The sequence below is a fragment of the Perognathus longimembris genome, chromosome 13 (genome assembly GCF_023159225.1).
Source record: "Perognathus longimembris pacificus isolate PPM17 chromosome 13, ASM2315922v1, whole genome shotgun sequence".
NCBI lineage: Eukaryota > Metazoa > Chordata > Mammalia > Rodentia > Heteromyidae > Perognathus > Perognathus longimembris.
In genome coordinates this window covers 51,922,709-51,943,034 of record NC_063173.1, presented here as the reverse complement: position 1 = coordinate 51,943,034, position 20,326 = coordinate 51,922,709, and the positions used below count along the sequence as shown (strand labels likewise).

The following is a 20,326-nucleotide window of genomic DNA, read 5'->3' as shown; positions in this document are numbered from 1 at the left end:
CTGTGCCATCTTCCTGTGGGCCACCCTGACTTCAGGTAGGAGAGGCTATAGAGGGTGCATCAGCAGGAGAGATGGCGATCCTCACACAACCCTTACTCCTATCATGGAGTCTGCAGCACTTTCTATCTTTCTCATTCTACTTGATATTACTATATTCCATACTAACTTGCTATCTCTTACTCCCAGATAGCCACTTTTCTTTTATATTTGAAATGCATTTTTAATTTTCTGTGAGCTAAGAGTTGCTTAACATTCTGTTCTTCACCAGGGATTCTATTCAGAAACAAACAAACCAAGGAGTGCTTCGCAGAGTGTGGAGAGAATGATTGCTTATGGGTAAAATTTCAGACAACAGAGAAATCAATAATGTGGATTTACGTGGAGCTGTTATAGTTTTCCTCTTGTAGCTAAGATCAGGTTTCATGATAGACACCCCCTCCCCAACAATGACTAAACAGAAGCACAGATCAGTATGGTATGACAAACCATGTCTACTTTATTCTAGCACTGAAACCTTTGTGAGGAGGAAGAGAGGGGAGCTTACTCTGAATTTGTTTAATTTGATGAAACTAAACCTGAGAAAATTCTTTGACCTAACTTACAGTCTCCATTCTAGAAAAACGAAAGTCTTCCTTTGGTCCATGGGACTGAGAAAGGATCTCCAATCATTCTGCCCTGGTGGGTAGGGAATTAGGCAACCAAATTTATACTCAAGTTGATTTTATTTTTAGCTGAGCACAAGATACCTTCAAATACAGAACTGTTCAGTCAGTTGCTGTTGGGACAGATTGAAGTTTTAGTTGCTGAAATTCTAACTTCTTCTTGTGGAAACACTATACACACACACACACACACACACAAATCACAAACATGTAGGTCCAGAAATGAAAGTCTGAAGCAATATACTGAAATCTTTGAAGATACTTTAATATTATTCAGAATTAATTTTTTAAGAGAAAGAACTCACACATTTGAGAAGAAATAAGCAAAAATTTGTACTTTCTAAGGGACCTCTTAAGTCAAGATACTTTCTTTCAAGATCAGTTGCCCTGTTTACCGAAATACTCTATTGGAGATCTCTCCTTGGGTGGCTCACTTCTTCCTATGTCAGCTTCACCTGTAAACTTTTCCCTGGTTCCTGCACTGATGATCTTATGAGGTCTATCATTCTATCTATTAGGATACCACTAAGTTCATGATTCTATGAAAAAAATCAAAACAATGAACTCTCATTTCCTTTTTTGTCACCCTGGCCAGAAGTACCTGACATTTCTTCTGCTTCTAATAGGCAGAGAAGACCTCTAGGGAAGGGTGTTCATGTGTGTCTGGGATTCACATTCCTGCCACACTCAAGGATGCCAATGGTGCCACGAGCAGATTCCCAGTTAAGCAGGAGAAAGCCCACACACAGCCACCAGCCCCCCTCAGAGATACAATTAACTGTACGATCTGCATCATTCATAATAAGCATCCATCCAGAGGGCTGCAGACTTCTTCAATGCCCTGTGGGAAGAGCAAATGAAAGCATCAGGAGGTGAGACTCTGAATTGAATGGAAAGGAGTTTCTAAATATTTGCTCCTCTGCCTGGTTTCGGGACAATATGACTTCCAGCTATATTTGATAAATTGGTTAAATATATCAAATTGATTTGGAAAATAATTCCCCCCATCTTTTTTGGAAGATTTGAGTTTAGTTTTCATTTTTGGCTCTCTCTGCACTTATATATTTATAGATCAGCCTGTCCTATATCCATTTAACTGCCATATTTTATATTGAAGGTGTTTTTCTATGCTCTGGGTATACAGTGATGAAGGAAACAGATGTGAGTCTGGTCTATGTAGAGTTCCTGGTTTAGTTTTAGAGACATGTAATAAACAGTTTATAGCATGCTCAAGTAGTAATTTATTTAAACTTAATAGTTCATTATGAACAAATAATAAATTACTTCAGTATGGCTGTGACAAAAGTCATCAGTTAAGAGAAGCAGGTGCCGTGAGAGTGTGTTATGAATTTGGTCTTAGAAATCAGTGAAGATCAATCTGAGGAAGAGGAATCTGAGAGGAGCCTTGGTGAGTGAATGGGAATAGTCAAGGTGACATTGAAAAGATGTTACAAATTGGAAGGACTCTGATGAAGAGAAAGTGGTAAAGGAATGAGAGGGCAGGACCAGGGAAAGCGATTGGTAGCAACTGAAAGGAGAAATGGAAGTGCAGTAGGCACAAAGCTGGGGCCACTGGACAAGGATCTGAGAAGGTCAGGCCTGGTCCTGTTGATCTTTTTTTCCGGATAGTGCTTTCCCTGTACTTTCTAAAATAAAGAGAAAATTATAAAACCTGGATCAACGTGCAGGGACTGCACAATGTCTTCTAGAAAGTGTCTGTGAATGCCACAGGATGAGTATGGATTTTCAGTTTTTATAGCCCTCATCCTTGAGATCCAGTCACCCCAGTTGGATTTGCTCATTGTGTTCCCTAGACTAGCAACAACAGTGGACCCGAATACTTGATATTCCTATTCACCACTTTAATTCTGAAGCATGTAGAGAGTCTATAGGGGATACAGAGATAAATGATATATAACTTTTATTTCAAGAAATTTGAAATATGAGATTGATGCCCGTGGGTTATGCCTGTAACCCTAGCTACTCAGGAGGCTGAGAACTGAGGATTATGGTTTGAAGCTAGCTGGTATGTGAGACTCTTATTTTCAATTAACCAGCAAATTGCCAGAAATGAAAGAATGGCTCAGGCAGTAGAGTGTCATCCTTGAACAAAAAAGCCAAGTAAAAGCACAAATCCCTGAGTTTAAGCCCTAGTACCTCAGGAGAAAATGAGGGAGTGGGTAACACTTCAAAAAGAAATGTACTGATGACCTTACTTATGTAATTTTAACCCCTCTACATATCACATTTATGATAAAAAAGCCCCAATACTGGCACAAATACAAAAAATTAGAAGAATATTAAGGGATTTTCACTTAGTCATAGAAAGTGATAGGTAAATGATAACCTTTTCTTGCATGTGTTTGCTGGTCCTGGGGTTTGAACTTAGAGCCTGGGCTCTGTCCCTGAACCTCAAGGCTAGTACTCTACCACTTGAGCCCACAGTGTCCCTTCTGAATTTTTCTGAATAGTTTATTAGAGATAAGAGTCCCAACAGACTTTCTGCCCGGGCTGGCTTTGAACTGTGATCCTCAGATCTCAGCCTCCTGAGTAGATAGGATTACAAGTGTGAGCCACCAGTATCCAGGGACTATTCCTTATTCTTCTTCTCCCTAGCAGAAATGGAGTTTGAACTCAAGTCTTTGTGTGTACTAGGTAGTGCTTTTCCACTGGAATCATGCTCCCAGCCTAATGGTAGGTATCTAAGTTATCAGATTATTGTTGTTGGAATTGTTCTCTGCAGAGTCCCATGCTTATGCTGTGCTCCCAGGTAGCTGACATAACAAACAGTTGTGGGAAGTATGATTCACAAGCCAGTGAATTTGGTGGGGACTGTCAGCGAGGGAGACATGAGAGTTGTCAGCCAAGAGAAGTTACGTCCGCACCTGACAATATCTCCAAACGCCTTCAACATGGGTTTGTTCACATACTGCAATCCGTGCTTGGCACACAGTGACTTCACCAAAGGGGCCACTTTGTGGTAATTATGACGCGGCATCGTGGGGAATAGACTAGTGAAACAAACAGGGAATACAAAAGTTAGACCTAAGGAAAAAAACCCAGGGGTAGTGTTGTTCCTGTATTACTAAATAAATTACATCATCAATGCAAACCCAATGTTGAATTTACACAATCCTTCTTGGAAGTTCAAACCTCTTGCCAAAACATTCTTATCCTATTTCTTAACATGTCTGTGAGCCATGTAGGTGGCAAATGTTTGAGAAATGGTAACAGGAAAAGTTTTACTCTACAGAATATATTTACTTTTGGACAAGTCAGGTGAAAAGTATGGGTGGATGTATCATGGTGAATTACCTTGGGGAGCTGGAGACTGCTCTTGGCTCCTACCTCCTTTGTCTCTAACTCTCTCTATATAACTAACTTTCATCCCATTGAAGAGGTGAATATTCATCTACTAAGATCTAGTTATGGCATATGGGGAAGAGCTCAAGGACAGAAATAAGAACTGAGGAGGTACAGATTGTATTTACGGTCATGCCACAATCCATCAGGTGACATCTTTGTTTTTTAATCTCCTCCTTGATAAAACATGAGTAACAACCCTTTTATATATATATATATTTTTTTCTGAGCATTTTAAAGACTAATATAAAAGAGAAGATGGGGAAAAAAATCCCATGAACAGACAGGCATAAGATGTCTTTCCTTCACTGCATTCCTCCCAGATATAGTTCAAAGAGATGAGAAAATTGTCTCTGAATTTTCTGGAGAGACTGGCTATCCAATTTACTATCATTTATTATTTATTTTATGTTCAATAAACTGACCTATTGGTAAAGTATTTCCAGACATTATTTGGGAATTGGATAGGAATTAGATTTGATGGCTGCATAGTTCATAATTTTGGCTCTAAAAATACATTTAATTTGTGGTTAATTTTCAATAAAACTTTGTAACTCAAGTTATATGAATTTTTTTTACCCTCTTGGGATTTACCAACTGACCAAATGTTCATGTACACGTGTCAACACACACACACACACACACACACACACACACACAAACACACGCTCACCAATTTCTAAGATTCAGTGTATCCAGAAAAAGTCACTGGTACATTTCATTTGTACTCTTCCACTTCATTTTCTCACAACTGGACCTTCTTCCGTTCTTTTTGCCCTCCCCCAACCACAAACCCTGACAGGAAGTTAGTAGGCTGAGAGAATCCTAGTTTGTTTTATCCCTTCTGAGCTTCTAAGTGGAAGGACAACACTGGGGACTGTGTCTGGGGCTGTTATTTGTGACTCCCCTTGTTCTAGAAAGGATTATCTCCATCACTCACTGGTGCTCAATTTGGAAGTTCAGATGCCCCGTGAACCAATCATTGAAAAAGGACTGTTCAATATTGCAAGTAGCCAAAACCTGCAAAGGAAAAGTTTACATCAGATATAAATAAACTTCAACATCAAGTAAAAACAAATGCTTAGTTATTTTATTCAGCCAACCACCAACAGGTGCTAATGAGTACTTTCCTGTGTGCAAGAGTTATGGAGGATATAAAAGATAACACAGTCCCAGGTCTTAAGAAGCTTCAAAAGATGCTGAGACGTGAAAAAGACCTTTAAAAAGACAATGAGATATTTTTTGTCAAGAAGCATATACAAGGCAATAGATGTAAAAGAGAATGTGGGATTTCCAGAGAAATGGTGACTATTGACTCTTAGATACACAAAACTATGGGGTCATGAATAAGGATTTTGGCAGGAGGAAGTGAGATTGTAGAATTATGATAGAGATCATAGGAATAGATTACCATTCAAAGAGTAGATTTCATGGATTTGTAAGTATGGAGAAAGGCATATCTTAATGTTACATTTTATTTTATGGATTAAAAAGTCATAGTCTCAAAGGAGGTCACTCTTGGGAAAGGAATAAAGGCACAATAAAATAATATTTATCAAAATGAACTCCAGGGAACTTTTTTTCTTTGTTGCTGTTTTGGTTTTCATTCATTTTTGTCTTGTTTGCTGATTTATCTGTCTTTGGGAGGGTAAAGGGGTCACAGAAATGAAGTGACAAAGGATGAAGAAATGCAGCAGTGGTACTCACTAGACACTATGTTGAAAATGAACTCTACAATTTGTGGGTGGGGATGAGAGGAAAAAAATGCGAGAGAATGCGAGGGAAGGGGTGACATTGTTCCAAAGGAAATGAGCTCTTTACCTGATTTATGTAACTATAATCCCTCAGTACATCATCACTATAATGACAATAAAAGATTAAAAATATCATGGTTGCAAGAGGAATTTAAGAGACATTGTTTCAGAGTGCCAAGATTAAGAATCCATATATAGCCATTGTCTCCAATGTCTTACTTTTCTGCTGTTTCGGACCTTGAACTCTGGGCCTGGATGCTGTCCCTAAGCTCCTTTTGCCCAAGGCTAGCACTCTACCACTTGAGCTTGAGCAACAAGTCTGGCTTTTTCTGTGATTAATTGGAGATAAGACTCTCATAGACTTGCGTAACAGGGCTGGCTTTGAACTGTGATCCTCAGATCTCAGCCTCCTGAGTAGCTGGGATTACAGTTTTAAGGCACCAGTTCTCAGCTATCTTCAATGTCTTTAAAAAATGTAATTTTAGCTGGATACTTCCCTTGAATATAAATCTATGGTTGTTCTATGTTAGCATTTTTCAAAGTGTAATTCTGATCATTTTGAGGTACCTAATACCCTGTATTTACAAAATATTTCATATTACTTCTAACACATTACCTTTTAATTCTCATTTTCTCAAGGTACATGGTGAAATTTAGAACTAGAGAGTACAAATATGGAATAGCATCATGGCCTTGATGTTAACATGAACTGGAATATTCTTATTTTAAAATTCATAAATACTTTAAAATTTTTTGTTTCACTTTCAAATATGATAGATAACAACAATAGAACCTACATAAAAGTTCCTTGAGGTTTTCAATAATTTTTAAAATTGCAAGGTATTTTTGTTGTCTTTCATTATTATAAGAGAGCGGGGGTATTAAAAAACCAGAAATATGGAAAGTTAGAGGGAATATTTTATTCTTTTCTTGTGCTGTATACATGATGTGTAAGTGTATTCGTTTAAATAAATTTCTCACTACAAATTATGTGCCACAATCACTACAAGGTATGATGAGTGGATAAAGAAGAGTGAATGTGAGACAAGTTGAAATATTAATATTTTTTCTTACTGTCAAATTATAGGCCTGAGAAGAAAATAAGAAAATATACATAGCATATATTACAATATGCTACTATCTTTACAAAGTTATTGAAGCTCAATAAGAAATACACAAATATCTAGCTTGAACAACATATTAAACAGTTCACAGGAAAAGAAATAGGAAGAGCAAATAAATATTTGAAGATGATTTATCTTAACTAGTAAGTAAATAAATGAGTGAAAACCCAAAAGATAAAAAAAGTGGTTCTACAGTGCTGGAGGAATTACAATACCCAACTTCAAGCTGTATTATAAAGCTATAGTAATAAAAACAGCTTGGTATTGGCACCGGAACAGGCCTGAAGACCAATGGAACAGAATTGAAGACCCAGAATTAAACCCACAGAACTATGCCTACTTAATCTTTGATAAAGGAGCTAAAACAGTAGTATGGAAGAAAGATAGCCTCTTTAACAAGTGGTGCTGGCAAAACTGGCTCAACACATGCAACAAACTAAAACTAGATCCTTATATATCACCCTGCACCAAAATCAATTCCAAATGGATTAAAGACCTTGAAATCAAAACAGGCACCCTGAAGACACTAAAGGAAGGAGTAGGAGAAACACTTGGGCTCCTTGGCACAGGACAGAACTTCCTTAACAAAGACCCTGAAAGGCTACAAATCAAAGAAAGGTTGGACAAATGGGATTGCATCAAACTCCAGAGCTTCTGCACGGCAAAGGACATAGCTCTCAAGATAAACAGAAAGCCCACAGACTGGGAGAAAATCTTTACCGGACATTCAACAGACAAAGGCCTCATCTCTAAAATATATGCAGAACTAAAAAAATTACCTTCTTCCAAAACAAAACTGCAAAGAACCAATAGCCCCCTCATCAAGTGGGCTAAAGACTTACAAAGAAACTTCTCTGATGAGGAAATGAGAATGGCCAATAGACATATGAAAATATGCTCTACATCACTGGCCATAAAGGAAATGCAAATCAAAACAACATTGAGATTCCATCTCACCCCAGCAAGAATGTCATATATCAAGAAAACTAATAATAACAATTGTTGGAGGGGATGTGGCCAAAAGGGAACCCTACTTCATTGTTGGTGGGAATGTAAACAGGTTCAGCCACTCTGGCAAGCAGTATGGAGATTCCTCAGAAGGCTCAATATAGAACTCCCCTATGACCCAGCAGCCCCACTGTTGGGTATCTATCCAAAAGCCCACAAACATAATCACAGTAATGCCACCAGCACAACAATGTTCATCGCAGCACAATTTGTCATAGCGAGAAGCTGGAACCAACCCAGATGCCCCTCCATAGATGAATGGATCAGGAAAATGTGGTACATTTACACAATGGAATTTTATGCCTCTATCAGAAAGAATGACATTGTTCCATTTGTAAGGAAATGGAAGGACTTGGAAATAGTTATACTAAGTGAAGTGAGCCAGACCCAAAGAAACATGGACTCTATGGCCTCCCTTATTGGGAATAATTAGTACAGGTTTAGGCAAGCCATAGCAGAGCATCACAAGGCCCAATAGCTATACCCTTAGAAACACATAAGATGATGCTAAATGAAATGAACTCCATGATATGGAAACAAGTGATATATCACAGTTATAACTACTTTCAACGTCTTATGTCTATGTGTAGTTTCTATTATTGATGATGTTTTGTATCACCTTCCTATGTTTGCACCTACACTATCTCTGTAATCTTATCTGAGTATATTGGAAACCGTGTTTACTGGTATTGGAAGTAGGAAATTCAAAGGGAATACCAAATTCGAGAGACACAGGGTAAAAAAAGAGAAATAACTACAAAAGCAATACTTGCAAAACTGTTTGGTGTAAGTGAACTGAACAACTGGGAGGGGGGAGGGAAAGGGGGGGAGGGAGGGGGGCATGAGGGACAAGGCAACAAACAGTACAAGAAATGTATCCAATGCCCAACGTATGATACTGTAACCTCTCTGTACGTCAGTTTGATAATAAAAATTTGAGAAAAAAGAAAAAAAAGTGGTTCTATGGACAAAAAGTTTAAGATGTCTCCTTAGTATCAGGAAGAGAGTTATTCAGGTTTGCATACAAATTTGCAGAAGAAATAGGGTAATTACTGGTTCCTTCATTAGCACAGTACAGCCACTAGAGGGGCATATGGTGTAGGAAGCAGGGTGGTTCTGCATTTGAAATAACTTTGTTCAGTCCTAACAATAATTTTGGAGACCATGCTATGTCTCCTCTTTGGGATACTCTATCCAGATAATATAGTTAGGCATTTTTTTCAAGGTTCTTACAGGTATACCTTTTTTTCTATAACTTTATGAGTCTCAGATTCACTTGGAAGGCTGTATCACACAGGAGATTAGAACAGGGAGAGAAAACTTGTTCTGTAAGTATCAGATAACAAATATTTTAGTTCTCACTCACAGTTACTCAATTCTCCTGCATCATGAAAGCAGTCGTAAATAGTAAGTAGTTGGATGTATCACAATACAGTGACAGAAGTCAGCAAGAAGAAGTCCCGGTCTGGTAGACTGATACCAGGTTTAGTGGGAAAGTTCTACAAAGTGCCTGCTGCTATCATTTATTACTTGTGTGGCTAGGCCCAAGTTACCAAACATTTTCAAAAATTCTATATGCATCCTACAATTTTAATTTTATGATCTGGTCAAATGAGAATAATCTTTGTGTTTAACCTTGTGAAGTTATGTGTGAAATGCTGCACAGTGCATGGCTTCTGGAAGCATTTTATGAAGGTTAAGTGATTCCTATTTGAGGTACTAAGACTCTAAGGCGATCTGGTTGGAATTACCTGAGTGCTGAGCCAGTCCCGGTTCTCCTCTGGGCTCATTTTCATCGGTATGTGGCTCATCTGAGTGACATAGGCAATCCAGGGGCTTTCAAGAAACCTTTCAGGAAAACAAAAAGAGGGTGATGTCTCCTTAGTGTGTTTTCAGTTGCAAACACTGGCTGTGCAGAGCAGTTGGTGGAGGTAGCCAAAGACTGGATGGAATTTAAGAGATTCCAATGTTTCAGTAAAAATGGTCTTCATTCCATTTCTTCCTCACATGCTCTTTGAATAGAGTTGACACATAGACATTTGGCCATTCTGTTTACCTAAGCCAGGAGGGTAGTACCTTCAATTATTTCTAGTGCAAGGGTCAAATATACCAGGTTTTCAAAGGACATGTGCAAAGTGTTTGATAGTCTGCTTAGTCATCAGAGAGAGTTGAGTTCAAGTTCTGTCTTGGCATTAGCCTTGGCCCTTACCGGTTCTATTGCCACAGAGAAGTGATTTAATCTCTATGAGATGCAGTTCTACTAGCAGAAAAATGAAGATGATATCATCTACCTTGTAGAGTTGTAGGAAGATTACATCAAAAAGATAATGCATGGAAATCCTTCAATGAAGTATTCAACTCATAATAACTGTCCATATACTTACAATTAGTTAGGATTTAACATAATGCAGTAGAATGAAGAAGGAATAAAATGAAAAATAGGACATGGTTACTCACACACAAAAACAATAATTTGAAGTCATTTGGGCCTTGGGAAGAATCTCTATGTAGAAAAAATTTTCAGAAATATCCCATCTTGGGTAGGATATGATGGTAGATGCTTATAATTTCAGCTATTTGAGAGGCAAGGGTAGGTGGATCACAGTCTGGCTTATCTGAGCTAAAGCATGAGACCCTATCTAAAAAACAACTAAAAAAAGTACTTGGGGTGTGGCTCAAGTGGTAGAGCCTGTTCTGAATCTCAAGTGATATTCTTCCCGCCCCCCCCCCCCAGTCATGGAGCTTGAACTCAAGGCCTGGGTGCTGTCCCTGAGCTTCTTGCTCAAGGCTAGCACTCTACCACTTTGAGCCACAGATCTTCTTCTAGTTTTCTGGTGGTTAGTAGGAGATAAGAATCTCATGGACTTTCCTGTCCAGGCTACCTTTGAACCATGATCCTCAGATCTCAAGCCCGTGAGTGAATAGGATTACAGGCATAAGCTACCAGCACCCAGCTCAACTGAAATTCTATATTGGAAATCTGAGCAAGTGCTGAAAAATGGCAACTGGGCAAATCATTCTTGTAAGGAACAGATCTTGTCCAAGTAATTGTGCCATTGCCTTTTCACATTTACTTAAAAAAACAACACATACCTCAGTTCCAGTGAATGGAGCATGGTATTATAATCTTCTACTAACCACAAATATCTCTGAAAAGAAAGTACCAAACCATGTGAGTTGTGTAAATAAAAGCATACTTACTTGACCAAAAATATGAGCAACACAGTTCCGAAAATTCCATAGAAAGGGCCAAATGTGATGAAGTGTCGGATGTAAAAGGTGCTGACCCAGGCAATGTCCTGTAGAGGAAACAACAACAGCAACCAGTGGATATTATTTCATTGCTTCTTCATACCTTGGCTAAGTCTATGTCCTGTGACACAAGGGAAATAAACATTTTCATTCCCCCCTCTTCTACTTGGTTTAATTTCAGGTAATAAGGCAAGTCACTCACCCACCAATACTTTCGAAGGTACATCACTTGCATAGATTGCAGGTTAAAATACACGGGCATGAGGAGGGGGAGAGCAACTGAAAAAAAAACAACAAAAATAAAAAGAGATGACATATAAATTTGACTCCTAAACAAGCCAGCAAACTTGTCTGTCAGTCTGTTTATTTCCCCCCTCTCTTCTCTTTCCTGTCTGTCTGCCTCTTTCTCTCTCCATTCCTTTTCCAGAACACTGGCCCCTTAGTACAGAGATACACAACTGTATCTTAGACTCCATTAGCCTTTCCAACTCTCAGAAGCTGAAGAGTTTCATCAGTAACTCCAGGTTCAAGTTCCCTCAAAGTGGTTAGTGAAATTTTGAAGATTCAAGTCTTTTTTTTTTTTTTTTTTTTTTTTTTTGCTAGTCCTGGGGCTTGAACTCAGGACCTGAGCACACTGTCCCTTGCTTCTTTTTACTCAATGCTAGCACTCTACCACTTGAGCCACAGCGCCCCTTCTGGCTTTTTCTATATATATATGGTGCTAGGGAATTGAATAAAGTGCTTCATGTATATGATGCAAACACTCTACAACTAGGCCATACTCCCAGCCCCTCAAGTCATTTTTGGTGGGTGAATTTCCAAAACTTTGCTGTGAGTTTGCAAGTTTTTTTGGTTGCTGTTTGTTTTTTCAAATCAGGTCCTAGAGTCTTTTAGTTGCCCTCAGATGCTTGTGTCACAGTATGGTTGTGAGGCAGGAATGAGGAAGATTCTTCTATTTCCTGGCTAGAGACCTGTTTATTTGCTTCACTCCCATGTCAACAAAGCTTCTGAGAGCATCATAAAGACTTGAGGAAGATCCTTTAGCCTTTGGATGATAGCCTCTATCATCATTCTCCCCCCCTTTCAAGCGTTTTTAGACTTTTTCTATTGTCTCTAAGGAAGAAAATTTGCCACTGGTTGAGAACCATTTGTCTACAAGCAATATTTGGTTCCCTTCTTAAATTTATTTATTTGCTTGTTTGTTTTTTAAGTGACCAAATGCACAATTATGTTTTAGAAGAGCAAATTTGCAAGTTATTTGAAAACTTCCCTTGTACGCTGCCAGAGGTTGATTTGGTGAAGAGGAAAAGCTCTTTGCTATAATGTTCTTTTATTGGTATAAAAATTACTCAGCTAAACAGATTTTCCTTCTGGCTACCATCCCCATATAGAAATGCATGCATGTATGTGTGCATGTGTCTGTGAAAGACAGAGAAAGAGAGAGGGGGTGGGGGAGGGAGAATATTTCATGCACTCTGTAGCTATAAGTAGGTCATGGGAATATCAAGCTTCTTCCACATGTTGCTGAATTTTGTTCTGAGTTTTTGATTCATTATTACATTTCTTTCTCTCTTCTCTCCCTATATAAATACCACTCTTTGCGTTGATATGATTGAGTTTTCTTAACATGACAGTTCAAGATACATGACCCCTGGGTTGATATTCTGCCTTTTGAACATCTTGGTTGTCTCTATTCTCCCCTACCCAGCCCCCAGTGTGTGTGTGTGTGTGTGTGTGTGTGTGTGTGTGTGTGCCCTCGTGTGATGAGATGAATGCTTAAAATGTCTGCTTTATCTTCCATTTTCCTTCTCAGATTTTCACACCAATGAGTCTGAAATAAGACATGCTGCTTTTCTCAATAAGGAAAAGATCTGGGCTGATCTCTTTGAGAGGATTCTAATCATGCCTTCTGGCTTGGCAGGTGCATGCATGAAAGAAATGGGAAGATAAGGAAAGTGGCTTCAAGAGACTCACCCATATAGAAATACAGATGTTGCTTTTCGTAGTCGATGTATTTGATTTTCTTCTTACCATACTGAAGAGAAAGAATAGAACAAAAATAAGAGACAACACTTCTGGTTATCACACTCAAGGACATTGTGTGTGTGTGTGTGTGTGTGTGTGTGTGTGTGCAATCACATGTATCAAAGAGCTTTTGGTCCATGTGCAATGGTTGGCAAACCTTTGGCACAAGAAAAAAACAAAACAGGGATGGGAATAAATATCACATGCTAGTTAAATAGAGATAATTGTAGCATAGATTGATTTCTTTGTTTGTTAAGGGGATTTTGATCACTTAAAAATTTTCATGGAAATCATGTTGAGACTCATTCCCCCTCCTTATGTTCACTTACTGAAAAGGGACACTATTGTAAGCTTTCTTCAGTTGTAGTATTTAGGATTCAGATGCAAACTCAGCTTCCAGCTTTGCTATTATAGAATAGATGTTTATTTTGTGGTCATGTAATAGAAGATATAGACATAAAACGTCCTGTCTGTCCAGTTTTTCTTCTTTTATGATCATGTGGTGATTCCCTCCTGTTTCTAAGAAGTGATAGTAACATGTACATGTATACTGTTTATTATGTATCAATATTCATCATATATGCTATAATATTCCATTCACTACTTTGAATTCAGTTGACTCCCTAGGTTTTTTCCTTGGTTAATATGGCCTGTGGCCTAGGCACAATGACAGAAAATGCTCTGAGAGGAAGAACAGAAAGAACACCTACATTTCTCTATTCCCTAGCAGACACTCAACAAGTGTTTATTCAAGGATGGAATGAATGAATGGTCATTCACTCACTCTATACATTTCCCTGTGTACATTCAGTTACAACAGTACTGGCAGAGTTAGCTTCTTGTTTTTCCCATTTTCTATCTACCCTCTTAGATAAATACTTCTTCATTTATTTAGATAATATAGTTAGTCCTTACTACCTTTATTGTCACAAATAAATAACATGTGGCAGAGATAATAAGAACTATTGACAAGTGCTATCAAGCTTCCAAACATTTAAGCAGTAAGAAACAGAAAAAAAGAAAGAAAGTGGATAGAAAATACTTTGGAGTTGACAAACCTCAGTGGCCTGGACAGGTATTACCCTGAAGAAAGATACAAAATCTTGCTTGATATGAGTAAAGGAGATAAAAGACTGAATTGACACATATTAAGAAACAGATGTTTAATAAAGTAGTAGAAAGACCATCAAAAAAGAAAGAAGACATGCTCAGAACTCATCAGAAATGTTTTTGATGTTCAACTACTGAATTTTAGAGTTGAAGTCTTTTTATGTAATATATTGATTACAATGGCTTCAAAACCATCATATGTAGAGTGCTGTGGATCCAAGCTGAGAAACTTGTGTCCTACTCAAGGGTAGCTGCACAAGTTGCAGAAGTGGCCTGCGTAGTGGTACTGATTATGACGGTAGGAGCATATCTGGAGAGTCTGACAGCTTCCTTGGATATGTCTGGCTTCTCATGGGAGAACCATGAGAGGAATCCACATTTCACAATTTTTTCACAGTTTTCACATTTCACAAAATTTCACAATTCTAATGACAGACACAGAAGCCCAGAGCGCATCAGGAGTGCCCAGGTGGCTTGTGGAGTCATGGTCACTCATTGGTTTAAGGTAAGAGTCAAAAATAATTCAAAAGATACATAAGCAAAAGTCTGCTTCCTTTGTAGCTGACGTATATAATGGCGAAGTTTCCTCAAACTGAGAAACACTATTTTCAAGATTTACACAATATTTTGTTTTTTGTACTTATCAGAGAGATCCAGATAACAACTGACAGAGATATTTTATTTTATATTTATGTATATTTGTTTATTTGTTTTATATTTGAACTCTTTTGTTGTTTAACACTCTTAAGTTTTTCTAGAAGAGCACAATTTCTTAAGCATTTGATGACCATAATCCAACACCATCCTTTGTGGAGAGATTGTTTTTTTGTGGTCATCATTATACTACTTCTGTTTCAGAAACTCTGGCTAGGTCCTGGTGGCTCACACCTGTAATCCTAGCCACTCTTGCGGCTGAGTTCTGAGGATTGTGGTTTGAATCCAAATCTGGTAGGAAAGTTCGTGGGACTCTTATCTCCAATTAACTTTCAAAAGTTGGAAGTGGAGCTGTGGCTCAAGTAGTAGAGTTCAGAGGCGAAACCTGTCTTTTACAAGGCATTTGGGCAGTGTGAATGATATAAATCAAATATACCAAATGAATATAAGCTAAATCTAAGAGCATACTCTCTTTTAACTGGGCTACAGTTAGTTGAGATTACTAGATTTTTAGATGTTTATGATTAGTGCTTATTGAATGCACTGATTTATCTTCTCTCAGTGAAAATCTTTCCATACTTTTTTTTCCTGGTGTTGTAAGTAATCCAGAGGACTTAAAGTATAAGAAAGGATATGTCTAGCTTATATGTAAATATGACATTATTTTATGTGAGGAACATGAGCAACTACAAATTTTTCGTTTTTTTTTTTTGTCAGTCATGGGGCTTGAACTTAGGGCCTGGGCTGTGTCCCTGAGTTCTTTTGTTCAATGTTAGCACTCTACCACTTTTGGTTTTCTGGTGGTTAACTAGAGATAAGAGTCTCACAACCTTTCCTGACTAGGCTGGCTTTGAACCATGATGCTCAGATCTCAGGCTCCTGAGTAACTAGGATTATAGGTGTGAGCCATTAGCACCCAACTTCCTTTCCATATGTTTAGGTTTGGAAAGTCATGCCAGCTCACCTCATCGGTTCCACTTGGTAATATTGGTTTATATTAACTCAAAGGTAGTGGTAGGTCCTGGGATTGCCCAAGTCAGGTGATAACGGCTTATCGTATCTCCTGGTGTGGGAGTTTGGACTGAATGACCTTGATGGTCATAGAGTCATGACCTCAAATATTCTTCTGTTCTTAGAAGCCCATTTTTTTTTTTTGTTATTTGAAATTTGTATTTTAGACTTAAAAGGAGAAAGGCTCTTAGTCTTTCCAAACATAAGGATGAAAGCCTTTCCAGAAACCACTTCCAGGGATGCCTCTGTGGTTTTCCAGGGTAGAGAAATACATACCTTGATAGGTTGCAAATCTCCAAGCAGAAAAAGTGGGCCCACATCAATATCTGGGTCTTTCGGATAGATGTTTGGTTTGACATGATGCTGGAAGTGTCGGTGATTCCACCATCTTGTTGACAGTCCCTGAGAAAAGAAAGCATATTAATTAATAAATTAATGTATTGGCTAATTAACTATAACTAATTAATGAACACTCCATCATTGGTGTATTAAAATGTATCCTCAAAGTCCAAACTAGATAGTTGTGTTTCTATAGCCCCATTGCAAGGCTGGGCCACAGAATGACTCATGGGAAAAAAATTCCCAGTGCTTATGAAGTCAATTCTCTTGATTCAGAAACAAATCTTGAAGCTAAGACAACTCCTAAAAATGAAAATAGAGAACAACTTACTGAAAGGACATGTTTTTATCTTCTTTTATTTGATTCTCATCTCTTTAAAAAATTCCTGAAGGTAAGTATGGAAGAGAATATTATTTCTATTTTGTCAGGACTTTAATTAGTTCTGGGAATTAAAGAGTGGCTCCACATAGCCTACTTCAATGAATATTTCAAAGAATCATAGATCTGAAGTGATCTCTATGGGAGACTTGGCTCTGATTATTATATATCCCAGCTTCAATGCTCTCATATAAAAATAAATCCAAGCTTGAATCCTCTCTGATGAGGTTGTTGATAATTTTCTCTCTTACTAAAAGTTTTAGAGATTTTCTTCAAGTAGAAGATTTGGAGGCATGCCAACCTAGTCTCATATGTTGGGTGCATAAATGCTGCTGTGTGGTTCTGGTAAGGTACTCATGGTTTTTGAATCCCTATCCTACTCTCACTAAATGCACTTATAGGCATTTACCTCTATGGGCAGCCCAGGGAGCTACTAGATGCTTTATGTATAATGTTGGCACACTGCCATAGTCCATCCCTTCTTATTGATGCTTATTATTTGCTGAAGAACAAGTGGCAATAGCACAACTCTCAATACAACTTGCAATTTTTTTTTGTTTATTTGTTTTTTGTTGTTGTTGTTTTTGCCAGTCCTGGGGCCTGGACTCAGGGCCTGAGCACTGTCCCTGGCTTCTTTTTGCTCAAGGCTAGCACTTTGCCACTTGAGCCACAGTGCCACTTCTGGCCATTTTCTATATATGTGGTGCTGGGGAATTGAACCCAGGGCTTCATGTATATGAGTCAAGCATTCTTGCCACTAGGCCATATTACCAGCCCCTTGCATTTCTTAAGTAGTCCTAAATCTGTGCTACCCAATACATTCACTATTTACTATCTGTGGCCAGTTGAATTAGGTATCATAAAAGAGACAACATTCTGAAGACTCAATATTCATTAAGGAAAAGCAAAGCCAAATATTGCAGAAATATTTCTTTTACATGTTGGCAACATAATATTTTCCTTATTGCTGTCAGAATGTAATATTTCTTTGACTTTATCTTCAATTCCTAACATTCAATCTTGGCTTTAATTTTTATTTTTTAAAATTATCTTTAGGTCTACAAAGGAGTTTCAATCCAACCTACTATTCCTTCTTATCCTTGTTCTGGTCCATTTTTTGATGTTTTGTAGTGTGTGTGTGTGTTTCTTTTCACCCTCAGTCAGTAGAGTGTATTTTGAATATATATGGAATGAAAAAATACACCTTTTAAATGTAACCATTAGAAAGTTTAAAGTGATAGGTTATTTTCATGTGACTTGCATTTTGTTTCTGTTGTAGAAAGCTGGTCTGGATACGTCTAGAAGTAGAGGATGTCTGAAAACCTGTGAGTGTTAGTTAGCTCTGTCTTGTCAGTCTTCTTAGTGGCTCTGCGAAGAGACTGAGGAGACCCCTACACACTTCCACACATAAGGGGTAGAATGTGTAAATCTCTTCTCACCCCAGCACTCTCACTCCTATACTGTGGAATGCCTCCTTCTAGTCCCCAGCTCTCTCCTGAATCTCATGACAGCCTGTGAAATCACTTTCCATCTGTTTCTATTTGGCTATCATTTTGATATCTCAGACTCATATCCCCAATTGGATTAATCTAGCCCACCTTGGGGGACCCCTTGCACCCTGGACTTTTGTCAAATTGTATAGGACCCAATCACTCCCAAAACTGTACATGCACTCATTTATAATTATTCGCTCATTCACTCATTATTTATTTTGATGTTTTTTCCAAGTGTCAGATGTTGAGCCACCCATCTGAAATGCGAAAGGAAACCTGGTCTCATGGAACTCCCATATTAGCAAACATGTAATCCAGTGGGAACAGCAGGCAACTAAACAAGAGCAAGTGTGATAAGAGCCAATTCCCCTTTTTAATTAAGTTTCTCCAGACCCTCTTCTATCAGGTGACTGTATCTTCTAGCTAACCACTACCTGTGAGACAGGTTGTGATTCACAATAGGTCAGGGAACAGATCTTAACAGCATAAAGCCCTGAAGCTTAGAACAGTGGCCACGGTAATGATGGGTGTGATCTAAACAACTGGTTCTACCTGGGCTGCTCTATCTGGAAGCCAAGTTTACCCAGAGACAGGAGAGAGCGAGAGAGTCCTTCATGAGCAAATGAACGTTATGGCTACTCCTGACACAGTCATATGACACACCCTGAATCCTTCCTCATTTCTGTGTTAGGTCCTTTTTCAGTACAGGAGAAAGAATCCAGGCTTTGCAGTGAACCAAGCTGGATTTGAAGGCCTCTTTGGTCATCTATGAGGTATGTGCCTTGACAATTTCCTGGGTAAATTCCAGGAAGCAACATACTTGACACTCCCTCTTCCAGCCACTAAAGGTTTTAGATTGTAGTCATGAAAGACAGCTTAGGTTTGATATTGTAGGAAGGTCTCCATTTCAAATATTCTTCTCCATGGTCCCTATAATGACATTTGTTTTGTATTGCTTTCAAAATGTGCCTACTGGCAAGGACTGAAAGATACATCTCAAGAGGTCCACTCTGGCGCCAGCTCTCGTTTTGAAATGCTTGGGATTAGAAGTATTTTGGATTGTACAGTGTTTAGGATTTTGAAATAGTTGCATATATACAATGAGATATGTTAGAGATAAGACCCAAACTTAAATATGAAATCCATTATCTTTCATCTGTGCCTCATCCATATAGTCTGGAGGTAATTTATGTCACATTTAAAAAGTTATTTTCATAGAGAAAGGAGGGAAGAGAAGGAATGTTGTAATAATATTCAATGTGAATATGGGAAAATGGAAACAGGTAAATGAAGGGAGAGAAGAGCATGAGGAAAGGGGCAACATGGATCAAGTTGCATTGTACTCACACAAACTGCTGTGTTAAATTGAATTCTCTTTCTACAACTACTTAAGGATAATTTAAAAATTTAAAATCATGCTGGGTGCTGGTGGCTCACATCTGTAATCCTAGCTACTCAAGAGGCTGAGATCTGAGGATTGTTATTTGAAGGGCAAGAAAGGCTGTGAGACTCTTATCCCCAATAAACTAATCAAAGAGCAAGAAGTGGCACTGTGACTACAGTGCCAGAACACCAGCCTTAAGTAAAAGAAGCTCAGGGACAGTGTCCAGGCCCAGAGTTCCAGCTTCAGGACCACAGAAAAAAAATAAACTAATAGGTAGATAAACAAACAAAAATTATTTGTTTATTTTTATGTTGGTCTTGGGATTTGAACTCAGGGCTGGGGCACTGTTCCTGTGCCTTTGTGCTCAAGGCTGGTGCTCTACCACTTGAGCCACAGCGCCACTTCTATATTTTTGGTGGTTCATTGGAGACCAGAGTCTCATGTACTTTCCTGTCTAGGCTGGCTTTGAGTGGCCATCATCAGATCTCAGCCTCCTGAATAGCTACGATTACAGGCATGAGCCAGTGACACCTGACCAAATTAAAACAAAAATTAATGGAACAAGGTTTTATAGTGTGGAATTTTCTGCTTGTGGCATCATGTCAGAGCTCAAAAACTTGTGGATTTTGGAACATTTTGAATTTTGTATTATCAGAGTAAGGACCTCTCCCCCCTGTATTTCATGAAAATCCAACTATATATAGCCATTTTATGACTTTCTTTTAGAGGATCCTTTTATTGTGCCTATACTACAAAGACCAGAAGACA

The 20,326-nt window shown here is 38.4% G+C and overlaps 1 protein-coding gene across 1 annotated transcript in view; it reads right to left on the bottom strand.

Moving 5' to 3' along the window:
• Window positions 1-1,454: 1,454 nt before the first annotated feature.
• The window catches only part of LOC125362121 (fatty acid desaturase 2-like protein FADS2B), a 36,004-nt gene continuing 17,132 nt past the window's right edge, over window positions 1,455-20,326 (bottom strand). Inside the window, exons 5-12 of the mRNA XM_048360785.1 lie at window positions 16,240-16,365; window positions 13,138-13,198; window positions 11,366-11,442; window positions 11,113-11,210; window positions 9,663-9,759; window positions 4,966-5,045; window positions 3,548-3,673; window positions 1,455-1,503 (exon numbers count right to left, since the gene is read on the bottom strand). Of these exons, the coding sequence (XP_048216742.1) occupies window positions 1,455-1,503; window positions 3,548-3,673; window positions 4,966-5,045; window positions 9,663-9,759; window positions 11,113-11,210; window positions 11,366-11,442; window positions 13,138-13,198; window positions 16,240-16,365 (714 nt within the window). The remainder of the gene's footprint in view (window positions 1,504-3,547; window positions 3,674-4,965; window positions 5,046-9,662; window positions 9,760-11,112; window positions 11,211-11,365; window positions 11,443-13,137; window positions 13,199-16,239; window positions 16,366-20,326) is intronic.